The sequence below is a fragment of the Patagioenas fasciata genome, chromosome 18, assembly GCF_037038585.1.
Source record: "Patagioenas fasciata isolate bPatFas1 chromosome 18, bPatFas1.hap1, whole genome shotgun sequence".
In the NCBI taxonomy this organism is placed as follows: domain Eukaryota; kingdom Metazoa; phylum Chordata; class Aves; order Columbiformes; family Columbidae; genus Patagioenas; species Patagioenas fasciata.
In genome coordinates this window covers 13,018,189-13,028,605 of record NC_092537.1, presented here as the reverse complement: position 1 = coordinate 13,028,605, position 10,417 = coordinate 13,018,189, and the positions used below count along the sequence as shown (strand labels likewise).

The window sequence follows — 10,417 nt, the reverse complement described above, 5'->3', positions numbered from 1 at the left end:
CATCTAGAGGCTCTTGAGGGCCAGTGCCCTCCCCAGCAGTGTGTGCCCCCCCACCCTAGAAATAATACCTAGAAAATTCTTCCAGTGCGATTCTCAGGGGAGCCCCTGCTCCCAACGCCCTAACCCTGGACCCCCCTGACGCCCCCACCTCCGCCAGCCCAGTCTGATCTCTGGCCGTCCATGGTGGGCGTGGCTTTCTGGGGGGGCACGGGGTGGTGGAGGCCAAGGGTGGTGGGTGAGGAGGGGGCAGCCAGGCGGGCTGGGGGTTGTGGGGCGAGGAAGCCCAGAAGGGGCTGAAGCTCCCGGGGGCACAGGCCATGGAGGCGATGGGGCTGCTGCTGCTCTGCCGGCTCTCAGGGGTTCGCAGCTTGGAGAACGTGGCCAGAGCGTCAGGGAAGTTGGGCGGCGTGGCTGGCGTGTTGCTGGGGGTGCACATCTGCGGGGGTGTCAGATCGGTCACGGATGGTGTTTTGGAGTCCCAACCTGGCAACCTCCCCATCGCTGGAGATCTGGCTGCATCCCGCACCAGGGGATGCTCGAAGCCCAGCTCTGGCGGGTATTGGGGTACCCAGCGCTGCGGGGTCTGGGTGGCACCCCCAGAACGTGGGGGCTGCCTGGGGAGGATCTCCAGCCCAGGCAGGGCCAGCTCGGGCTGCGAAGAACATTTTGGACATCCAGGGTGCTCAAAGCGCTGGGGTGCAGCGGGTTTGGGGAGGGGACGCTGCTCTGATGCCAGCTGCCCCGAGCAGGGAGCGGCAGGGACGGGGTGATGCAATGAGGACCAGCACCATGGGTGGGGAGAGTTTTGGGGTCCCACAGGAGCCTCTTCACCCGGCTCCCTGTCCCCCTGCTCCGCTTCGCACCCCATTAGGGCACAGAAAGTCAGGCAGGGCCCCCCGGGACGCGAGGCACTGGCCGGGCCCCTCGCGGTTCCCGGTACGGCCCCTGCTTTCTACACACTGGGCTGAATTTAGTACCTTCCCCACCTCCCCCCAGGACAGACCCGGCCCTTTTTGAGGCCAATCTTGCCAAAAACCCCAGGAGCTCAGGATGAAAACGAGAAGCTAAATGATTCTTCACAACACCATTCAACACAAGAACCGAGAGGTTTTTGATACCTGCTTTCTTGTAGGTGTCCTACTGAGCACCAGCAAAAAGCCAAGAGTGTTGCTCAGCAGCACCAACCACATCTGCCAGGAATTAGTCTTCAAAATGAACCAGGGGCAGCAGAAGGCAATCACCAGCCCCACAGACAGCAAAGGAGAAGTCTGCAAGATCCCCTAAGGCTGGAATAGACTGTTGGCATCTGCTCTCCACGGCAAAACCAAAGGAGAGCGTAGAGGGAAAAGAAATGAAAGTCATTGACTGTGAGAAATGCGTGGCGAAACACAGGAGGTGGCTGACACAAAAAGACCCTCCCAGGAGCAAGCCATGACTTCTGGACCCAGCATCTCTGGCCCGGGATGAAGGCTTGCCCATTGCACTGCGGCCACTTGGGGTGCAAAAATGGGGTTTGAGAGGGGCTGTTGCCCCCCGATGTCTTGCTCTGCCTGGAGATCTCTCTGCAGAGGCCTCTGGACAGGACGCCTCTTCCTCAGTCAGCGCTGGCAAAAACCATCTGGGGACACGCTCCATCCTCCGGAACTCTTCCTCGTGTGACTCGCAGCTCACGTGTGACAGCGCTGCTCGAAACTTGGCCGTCTCTAAGAACCGGCTTGCTTTGGGATGTGGGCTTCACTCTCAGAGGAATCAGGGCAGCCCTGCTTTCTGTGTTGGGGTCTCCCTTTCAGCTATGGAGCAACTTCAGTTCACAGAGCAGGAGGATCTTGCAATGGCTGTGTAGATAGCAGCACCGTTTCGGAAGCGTCAGAGGAGATGTCAGAGCCATCAGGCTGAGGGACGGGAATCCAGCAAAAGATTGCCCGTGTTTCAAAAGGGAGGCAGCCGTGCCCGCTGGAGAACCTCTCTCACAGCTCCATCCCCAGCAAAGAGCTGTCTCTAGAGCAGTTCGTGCTGCTTACAGGCAAGATCACCTTTGCACTTGAACCACCTTCTTGCACAGAGGACAGGAAACATACTCTGGTTTATGTCTTTATAGCTGAAAAGACAGTGTTCACGAGGGAGCAAGCGATGAGCACATTTCCTGGTCAGCAGCCGCTGGCTCGTGCCAACGATCAAGAGAGGCAGAAGAAATCCCTTCAGAACAGCTCCCTCTCCAAAGACATCCGTCTGCCTTGATCAGCCGCAGGGAAAGGCATCCTAAACCGGGCACTTTGGCCTTGTTTTCAGCCCAGGTTCCCAGGTGCTGGTGCGCTCGTGAGCCAGTCACTGCACATCTGCCACGAAGGGGAATCGCCTCCGAGGCCACTGTGCCGTGGGGAAAGGAAAGGATTAAACGTCGGGAGAGTTTGATTGAGTACACAACACGGATAAAGCCACTCTCTCTGCAATTAAAACTGAGGGTATTTAATTCAGTGAGATGAGATTTCATTCCCCATGACCTGTCCGATTGTATTTTGAATCTGGGCACGGGCTGCAGTGACTGCCACAACATTTGAGGTGTCACCAGCTGCACTGTAGGTGGTAAAGCGGGAAAGGCAGGAGGGACCCTCAGCACCTCCCATCCCGTGGATAACTTCATCACAATGACCAGGGCGGCGCCCGCTGGCTGCTGGGGCGGCTGTTGCCAGGCAACAGAGACACTATATTGTCCCCTGTCACCTGTGCCCCGTGCCCATTTGGTCACTGGCCGTGGTGGGATCACTTGCCGTGGTGGGATCACTGTGGTGGTGGACTCATTTTGGCAGTTGGATCGCTTTTGGTGGTGGGATCGCTGTTGGTGGTTGCATCACTTTTGGTGGTGGGATCGCTACTGGTGGTTGAACCACTTCTGGTGGTGGGATCGCTATTGGTGGTTGAACCACTTCTGGTGGTGGGATCGCTGTTGGTGGTTGCATCACTTTTTGTGGTGGGATCGCTACTGGTGGTTGAACCACTTCTGGTGGTTGAACCGCTTTCGGTGGTTTGATCACTTTCGGAACTTTATCGCTTTGGTGACTGGATCACTTTCATCACTCGGATTGCTTTCGGCACTTGGATCCGTTTGGTGACTGGATCACTTTCTGTGGCAAGAAGGAGGAGGAGAAAGGCTGCTGGCTGCCATTCCCTCCAACATCATCTGCGGACAGAAAAGCTCCCGTCCTCCCACATCAAGTTCAGTGTTTTCCGGCAGAGCAGTAGCGATGGCCACACTCGGTCTGTTGGAGCTGCTGAACGCCGCCATCGGGACACCCCATTTGGGGGTTGTCGACTTGGTGGCCCTGCACAAGTTGCTCGAGGCCATGATCGGGCAGCTGGGCCAGCAGGAGCCGTCTGTCCTGGAGCCAGGGCAGAGCCCGACCCCCAGCCTGGCAAAGGAGCAGGACAGCAAGGACCAGCCTGGCCAGGAGAAGGAGGAAGACGGAGCCCTGGGCACAGGGCAGCAGCTCTGGAAACCAGCAGAGCAGCTGCATGAGAAGGACACGCTGGAGGGGACCGGGAGCGACTCCGAGGTCTCCTCCGTGGCCAAGGAGGCCATTGCAAAAACAAGAGAAGAGAAGGAGAGAGCCGTCTCCAAGGTAGATGCTCTTGCTGGTCCCTGGGTGCTCCCCCACGAGACGCCCCCTCCTCTGGGCTCCGCGCTGCCCTCGTGCCGCCCTCAGCCCAAGGGCTGGGTTAAGCCCGAGCTCCCGCAGCAGAGCACAGCGGGGTCCAGGTCCCCAGGGACCCTCCCCTGGGCTCACCCCCCACCCGCTCTCCCAGGAAAGGGCTTCGCTCCAGGATCTCTGGGAGGAGATCAACAAGTTTAAGGAGGTGCAGTCCGGCCTGGCAGAGGACGTGCGGGAGATGAAGGAGGCGATGCAGGAGGCGCATTCTGGCCTGGAACAGGACATGCGGGAGATGAAGGAGGAGATGCAGAAGGCGCATTCTGGCCTGGCAGAGGACATCCAGGAGATGAAGGAGGCGCATGTCGGCCTGACAGAGGACATGCGGGCCATGCAGGAGGCGCATTCTGGCCTGGCAGAGGACATCCAGGAGATACAGGAGACCCTTGGCCTGGTGAGTGTCCCCTGGTGCCCCGGGAGGGAGCTGGACCCTGGTCCCCTCCCCGCTCCTGCTGCCCTGTCACACTGTGCCCGTGCCCCACGGCCATCGGTGTCACCAGCGTGAAGGGCAGCAGGAGGGAAGAGTGGGAAGGGTGTCCCAGGAGTTGCTAAGGCACTTCTGAACTAGAGAGCCATCCAAACAGAACCATGGGAGGGGAAGGAGGGGAGATAAAGCTCTGCTCCCGCAATTCAGCCACGGCCCCAGGCACAGCCCTGCCCAGCATCCCTCTGTCTCCTGCCCCAGTTCATTTGGGGATGCTCTTTAAATCCCGCTCCCACATCTGAACGGGTGTCCCTCTCCTCACCCAGCTCCAGGGGAAGCCCCAGGACGCTGCCGGGCTGCGCAGGGACAGGAGGCGGCTGCGTTCCCTGCTCCCTCGGGGACACCAGCCCTCCTGCCTCGGGGCACAGCCTGTGGGTTGGGGGTGCTGGGCAGTGATGCTGGGGGTCCCATCCCTGGGGGTCCCATCCCCCCAGTTCCATGGCGTGGCTGACCCCGTGATCCCTTTGCATTTGGGCTCTCATGTTCAACATGAGTTTGGCCCCGCCAGATGGTGGTTTGGGGACAGGGACTGGGGACATGGCGGGGGGTTCTGGGGTCTGTCCTCACGGCTGCCCAGCTGCCAGTAACCCTGCTGCCCTTTGCCTCTTCTTCCCAGGAGGGCGCTGGGGGCCAGTCTGCCCCCGCCGAGCCCACCCAGCTGGCCACGGACACCCAGGCCAGGAAGCGCTCAGCACTGGGGCCGAAGGGACGTGGGACACAGCCTGAGATTGAGACCAGCAAGGGGACTGCAGGATCTGGCTCCCCGGGGATGCAAGCAGGGACACAGGGGGAACCAGTGACCCAGGCCAGCACCTCCCTGGGGACACAGCCAGGGGCCCCTGACACCCAGGCCAGCACCTCGGGGATGCAGCCAGGATCCCCGGGCACCCAGGCCACCACCGCCCTGGGGACACAGCCAGGGGCCCCTGATGCCCAGGCCAGCACCTCAGGGATGCAGCCAGGATCAGCTGGGACCCACACCACCACCCCTGGGGTGCAGCCTGGGTCCTCCACCTCCCAAGCCACCATCCCAGGCGATGCCCAAGAGCCGGCCAAGCCCTGGGGCACCACCAGCACCTCCAGCTACGAGTCGGAGATGCGGGAGGTTCTCTCCCAGGTTGGGCAGCTCGGCCACCTCTGCACTGGTCTGAAGGAGCAGGTGGAGCAGCTTAAATCTACAAAAGCTGAACATGCCGATCTTGAGAACGTGCGCCGGCTCTTCCCGGAGGGAGGTGAGAGCACGGGGGGGCTGGCGGGGCTTGTCTGGTGTGGGGACACCCTGGCTCAGGGGCCCGTCATGCTCAGAGCCTGGCCCCAAGGCTGAGACCCCCTCACCGATAGCAAATCCCCTTGCACCATGTCCCTCTAGGCCGGCAGAGCATCACCAGCATCCTGGCCGACCTCAAGTGCCAGGTGGCCTTCCTGCAAGACATGGCCGGGGCCCTCCACGGGCAGGAGGAGAAGGTGAGCCGGCAGCAGTCCCCGAGGAGCTGCGGGGATGCCAGTTTGGGCAGGGAGGGGGCAGCCGAAGGGTCCCCGTGCCGGAATGGCACAGGGGGCTGTGCCCTCACCGCCCCCACTGCCGTTCCCAGATCAGGAAGGTGGAGGATGATCCCAGAAAGATGAGGGCGGCTGGCGCCAGCCGGAAAGCAGACGGCAGCGGCCAGATGACCCAACAGCCGCGGTAAAAGGATGGGAGAGGGTTTCCTACCCCGCAGGGCTGCGAGGGAGCCTGGGGTCTGGGAGCATCCCAGTTTGGGGGCCATTGGACACCCCCACGAAGGCTAAGCCTGCCCCTGCCCCCGTCTCGGTGGCCAGGCCCAAGGGACAGAAGGTCAAGGCAGAGCGGAAGGAGTTGGGGAAGCAGCAGGAGCCGACCCAGGCCCAGCTGGAGAAGTTTGCGGCCGAGTACGTGAATCAGTTGGTGATGGAGACAGCACAGCAGCTGCAGGCAGAGGTGAGGCCCGGGGGCAGCGCTCCCAGCCCCCGCTGGCTCGGGGGGCGTCTTGGCGGGGTCCCGGCCACGTCCCCTGGCCGGATGGGGCCATGGAGCCTCCACGGCACCTGCGCTTGTGGGCGGCATCCAGCCCGGCTCAGAGCTGATTCCTCCTCCCCTGCCAGCAGCTGGACGAGCCGAGGGCGACGGCGCAGAGCGGGGGACACGAGCACGCGGGGTGCCCCGGCTGCAACTGGGACACCAGGGCGCTGCTGGGGAAGCTCCTCCAGCGCTGCGAGAAGCTCGAGGCGCAGCTGGAGTCCCTGGCCCAGAAGGCGGGCGGCAAGGTGGAGAGTTACCCAAAGTGGAGGAGACAGGTAAGGAGACGCGGTGTAGGGGGCTTGAGCTGCCAGGACCCCCAGGCATTTCTGCTTTGCTGTAACGCGGGGGAGCCCCTCGCTGCCCCCCTAATTGGCTTGTGGGAGTCAGCAGCATGGAAGGGAGTTAAAGCCTTGGAGCAAATGTCCTGCTTGCCCTGAGAGCCCGCGGCCACCAGCCAAAGACCCTGGGTCTGTCCCTGTGGGGCAGCCACCCCCCTTGCTCAGCACCGCCTTGTCCTCTTAGTCCCTGCAGCAGGACGAGCAGCTCAAGTGCCTCCAGGCCAGCATCACGCAGCTCCAAAAGGACTACGAGAAGTTCAGCTCGGCCCTTGCAAACCTCCAGCAGGATCGCCAGCAGGAGCAGAAGGACATCAAGGTGGGTGGCTGTAACCCGCAGGCAGAGCCCAGGCTGGGACCCCAAGGGATCTGTCCCCCTGCCACCCTGCTCGCAGCCCTGCACAGCTTCCCGATGCCTTTCCTGGAGGTTTCTGATGGGCTGGGGAGGCAGGGGGTGCTCGGCTGGCCGGGGGGGCAGCTCCGACCCTGCCGTGGCGTCACGGGCTGCTGTCTGCCTTGGAAGGCTCTGTCCCAGGCCCTGGGGAGGCTCAAGAAGCAGAAAGCAGACAAGGAGCAGCTGCTGGTGCTGGGAATCGATGAGGTAGGGGCTTGAGGGGCCCTGGTGCCAGCCAAGGGTGTCCCGGGCAGGGTGACAAACGCCCCTTGTCCCTTGGGTGCCGGCTGGCAGAAGCAGCCAGGGGGAGGGAGGATTTCCAGCCCGGCTGCGGGTCCCTTGCCAGGTCCCTCTGTGACCCCGAGTCACTTTGGCTGGTGGGACCAACCCCACGGGGGTGATGGGGTGAACAGGGCCACGCAGCCACTTGTCCCTCTCGCGTTGTCCCTGCATCCTGTCCCCACCGCTCTCCTGCCTTTCCCCGTTGCTAGAAAGCAGACAAAGCCGCCCTGGCTGACAAAGTCAGTCGCAGCCAGTTTGAGGCGTGCGTGGAGCGGCTGAACAATGTCATGGAGGACGTGACGAGCCGTGTGACGGGCCAGGAGGAGAGCTGGCACCGGTTCCAGAAAGAGCTGCAGAGACAGATGGACTGCAAGGTGAGGGCTCGTCCCCTCCACGCAGAACTGGCACCCTGGGGGCCTGGCAGCCTGAGGCAGCATCCTTGCGAGGGCGCCCCCTCCCGGCTGTCCCCCTGGGGACCGCCATGTCCCATCCTGGGGTAGATGGCTGAGGGTGTCACTCGTCCACAGCTGGACCGACGGGAGCTGGGGGCGTACCGGCAGCAGCAGGAGGAGCGGTGGAAGAGCCTTAGCGGGCAGCAGCTCCAGGAGAAGGCGCTGCAGCCAGAGCGTGACAATGCTGCTGGGACTAGGAAGTGAGTGCGATGGGGACAGCGGTGGCTTTGGCAGTGGCGGCCCTGTTCCTGCTGGCTGTCCCAGTTCGTGCCGCTGTGGTACCCTGGCGTGGGAGCCGAGTGGGCAGCGCCCCTGGGGATGCTGAGCAAGTGGCTGTGCCTTGTGCTCCTGCCAGCTGCAGCTTCCCAGCGACGGAGGCGGCACAATGAGGGGGCACGTGTGGGAGGAGCCCACCTGAACCAATCTTGGGGGGTGGGTGCAGAGGCTTTTTGTGGCAGGGGACGGTGTGCAGGTGGGGCTGTGCCCCCCAGGAGCTCCCCAGCCCTTTTCTCCCCCCTCCAGGCAGCTGCTGCCTGGTTTCCATTGCCTGTCCTGCGACCGGCCCATCAACATGCTGGCGCCTGGACCGTGAGTAACTGCCCCTAAATAGGGAGCACCCCCGACCCCTCCCTGGAATCGATTGACACATGGGGTGCCACCTGCCAGGCACTGAGCACCCCGTGTCCTGTCCCACAGGGAGCGGACGGGCGAGTGCAGGTACCCCACTGTTCCGCGGAGCTGTGGGGGCGCACACACCCTCACGCCCCCGCGCTTCCAGCCCCAGCCGCCCAGCACCCCACGGCCGTCCTCACCCAGCGCCCGCAGCCCCAACAAGGTAGGGATGACGGAGGTGGGGAGGGGGATGCTGAGCCTGTAGGGGGGATTTGTGCCTCAGTTTCCCCAGGGAGAGCTGACTGGGGGAGGGTTGCTGGAGGATGTGGAATGGGGCCCCATGTTTGGGTCACACGCTCTCCCCTTCCCAGAAGGACGCGATGAAGCTGTCGGGCCAGGAAGGCACTGATGGGAACCGGCAGGACGATCAGCTTTCCATGATGGGGGGCTCTCAGCTGCCCACAACGCCAAGGGCCACCCCAGACACCTTGACCTTGAGGAGCCGGCCAAGTATGGCCCTGTCAGGGCACCGGGGGGTAGACGACACCCTGCTGTCTGGGGGGACGGGTCTGTGCCCGCAGCTGGGCTGGGTGGGACGAGGGTCTGGGGTTTGGCCTGGTATGTGGGGGCAGCACTGGCTGCTGGGGCAGCCGCTCCTCGTGGTGGAGCTGGAGGGAGCTGGGGGACATGGGGGGTGGTGCTGGGCAGTGTGGGACAACAGCCTGTGTGCTTCAGGGTGGGGGCAGGACCCTGTTTGTGGGCGTCTGTGGCTGACCCTGCCCCTCGCCCCCAGGTACCTCGACCTCGCTGCTAACGGCCGTGCTGCTGCGCCGACCAGTCTCGTCTCTCGGACACATCACCCAGGCACCGAAGCCGCTGCCGCCCGTCCAGCCCCGCCGCAGTGAATCGGCGCCCTGACAGCTGGGCAGGACGGGGGTCCCGGCCCCGGTCCCACCGCCCCGGGCGCTGAGCAGGCAGTGGCTGCAATAAATGATGATGAGCAACCAAGCGCTGGTGTGGTCTGAGTGGGGGTCCCTGGGGCAGGATGGCAGAAAGCCCCGCCGTGTTTGCTTTTTCAGGAGAAAAATAAGTGCTAAAATGGCACTTTAGGGGTGCCCAGGTGGATCCGGTGGTAGCCAGGGCCCCCCAGAGGGAGCACTGGGAGCAAACCAGTGGGCACCAGGGCAGAGCCAGCAAAGGCCCATCCTGCACCCCGGGTGGGGCTGAGGTGTCCATGGGCTTCAGAAACACCCCCTGGGACTAACTGGGGGGACGGGGTCAGGGGGTAACCAGGGGGCTGTGCAAGAAGCCAGTGATACAGGGAACTGACAATTAACTAATTAACACTTACAAACTAACACTTGACACTTCAGGAACTAACCCTACCCCACATCACTAAAGACACTTAGAGAGCTGACCCTTTAACCCGCATCACTATTGCCCAGCCTTGCTTAGCTCTGTGTAACTTATTGGGAACTGGTCTCTTCTCCCAGGCAGTCAGCAATAGGACAAGGGGACATGGGCTTAAACTCTGCCAGGGGAAGTTTAGGCTGGATATTAGGAAGAAGTTCTTTACAGAGAGAGTGATCAGGCATTGGAATGGCTGCCCAGGGAGGTGCTGGACTCACCGTCCCTGGAGGTTTTTAAACTGAGATTGGACATGGCTCTTAGTGCCATGATCTAGTAAACGGGCTGAAGTTGGACCAAGGGTTGGACTGGATGATCTCTGAGGTCTTTTCCAACCTGGCCAATTCTGTGATTCTGTGATTGTACGAAAAACAGGACTTCACTGACGCCTTGCAAAGATAATAATCCTTGGGTGAACTAGATTACAGAAACGTGGGCACAGGACAGGAGATACACCAGTTTGAACCGGCTCAGCAGTCTGAGACCCAACCAGCTCATCACACTGGACCAACGGTGACCGTGTACAGAGAACGAGGACCCGGGGTCACAGTCACTGCGCAGCTGCCACCAGGAGCAGCCAGAGGTGGAGGCTCTGGAAATGGTCTCCTGAATCACTGTAATAAGAACCGCCTTCTCGGGGACAGGTTATGAATATGTATAGGCGTTCCTAAAACTTTCCTGAATACGTAACACTGTACTGCATTTAACC

General features: G+C 62.1%; 2 protein-coding genes across 2 annotated transcripts; both read left to right on the top strand.

Moving 5' to 3' along the window:
• Nucleotides 1-4,696: 4,696 nt before the first annotated feature.
• On the top strand, nucleotides 4,697-5,967 carry LOC139829379 (uncharacterized). Its single transcript, XM_071816674.1, has 4 exons — nucleotides 4,697-4,702; nucleotides 4,805-5,420; nucleotides 5,558-5,652; nucleotides 5,781-5,967. The coding sequence occupies exons 1-4, from the start codon at nucleotides 4,697-4,699 to the stop codon at nucleotides 5,874-5,876; spliced, it is 813 nt and encodes a 270-aa protein (XP_071672775.1). The 3' UTR covers nucleotides 5,877-5,967.
• Nucleotides 5,968-6,752: 785 nt separating this feature from the next.
• On the top strand, nucleotides 6,753-8,333 carry LOC139829378 (glutamine-rich protein 2-like). Its single transcript, XM_071816673.1, has 3 exons — nucleotides 6,753-7,162; nucleotides 7,447-7,667; nucleotides 8,300-8,333. Exons 1-3 carry the CDS (start codon nucleotides 6,974-6,976, stop codon nucleotides 8,331-8,333), a joined length of 444 nt encoding a protein of 147 aa, XP_071672774.1. The 5' UTR covers nucleotides 6,753-6,973.
• Nucleotides 8,334-10,417: the final 2,084 nt, after the last annotated feature.

Coding starts and splice junctions, on each gene's coding strand:
- LOC139829379 (XM_071816674.1), top strand. Junction 5,421..5,557: donor CCGGCTCTTCCCGGAGGGAG/GTGAGAGCACGG, acceptor ATGTCCCTCTAG/GCCGGCAGAGCATCACCAGC. Junction 5,653..5,780: donor TCCACGGGCAGGAGGAGAAG/GTGAGCCGGCAG, acceptor TGCCGTTCCCAG/ATCAGGAAGGTGGAGGATGA.
- LOC139829378 (XM_071816673.1), top strand. CDS start 6,974: ATGCCTTTCCTGGAGGTTTCTGATGGGCTGGGGAGGCAGGGGGTGCTC. Junction 7,163..7,446: donor TGGTGCTGGGAATCGATGAG/GTAGGGGCTTGA, acceptor CCCCGTTGCTAG/AAAGCAGACAAAGCCGCCCT. Junction 7,668..8,299: donor TGGGGGCCTGGCAGCCTGAG/GCAGCATCCTTG, acceptor GCCCCTAAATAG/GGAGCACCCCCGACCCCTCC.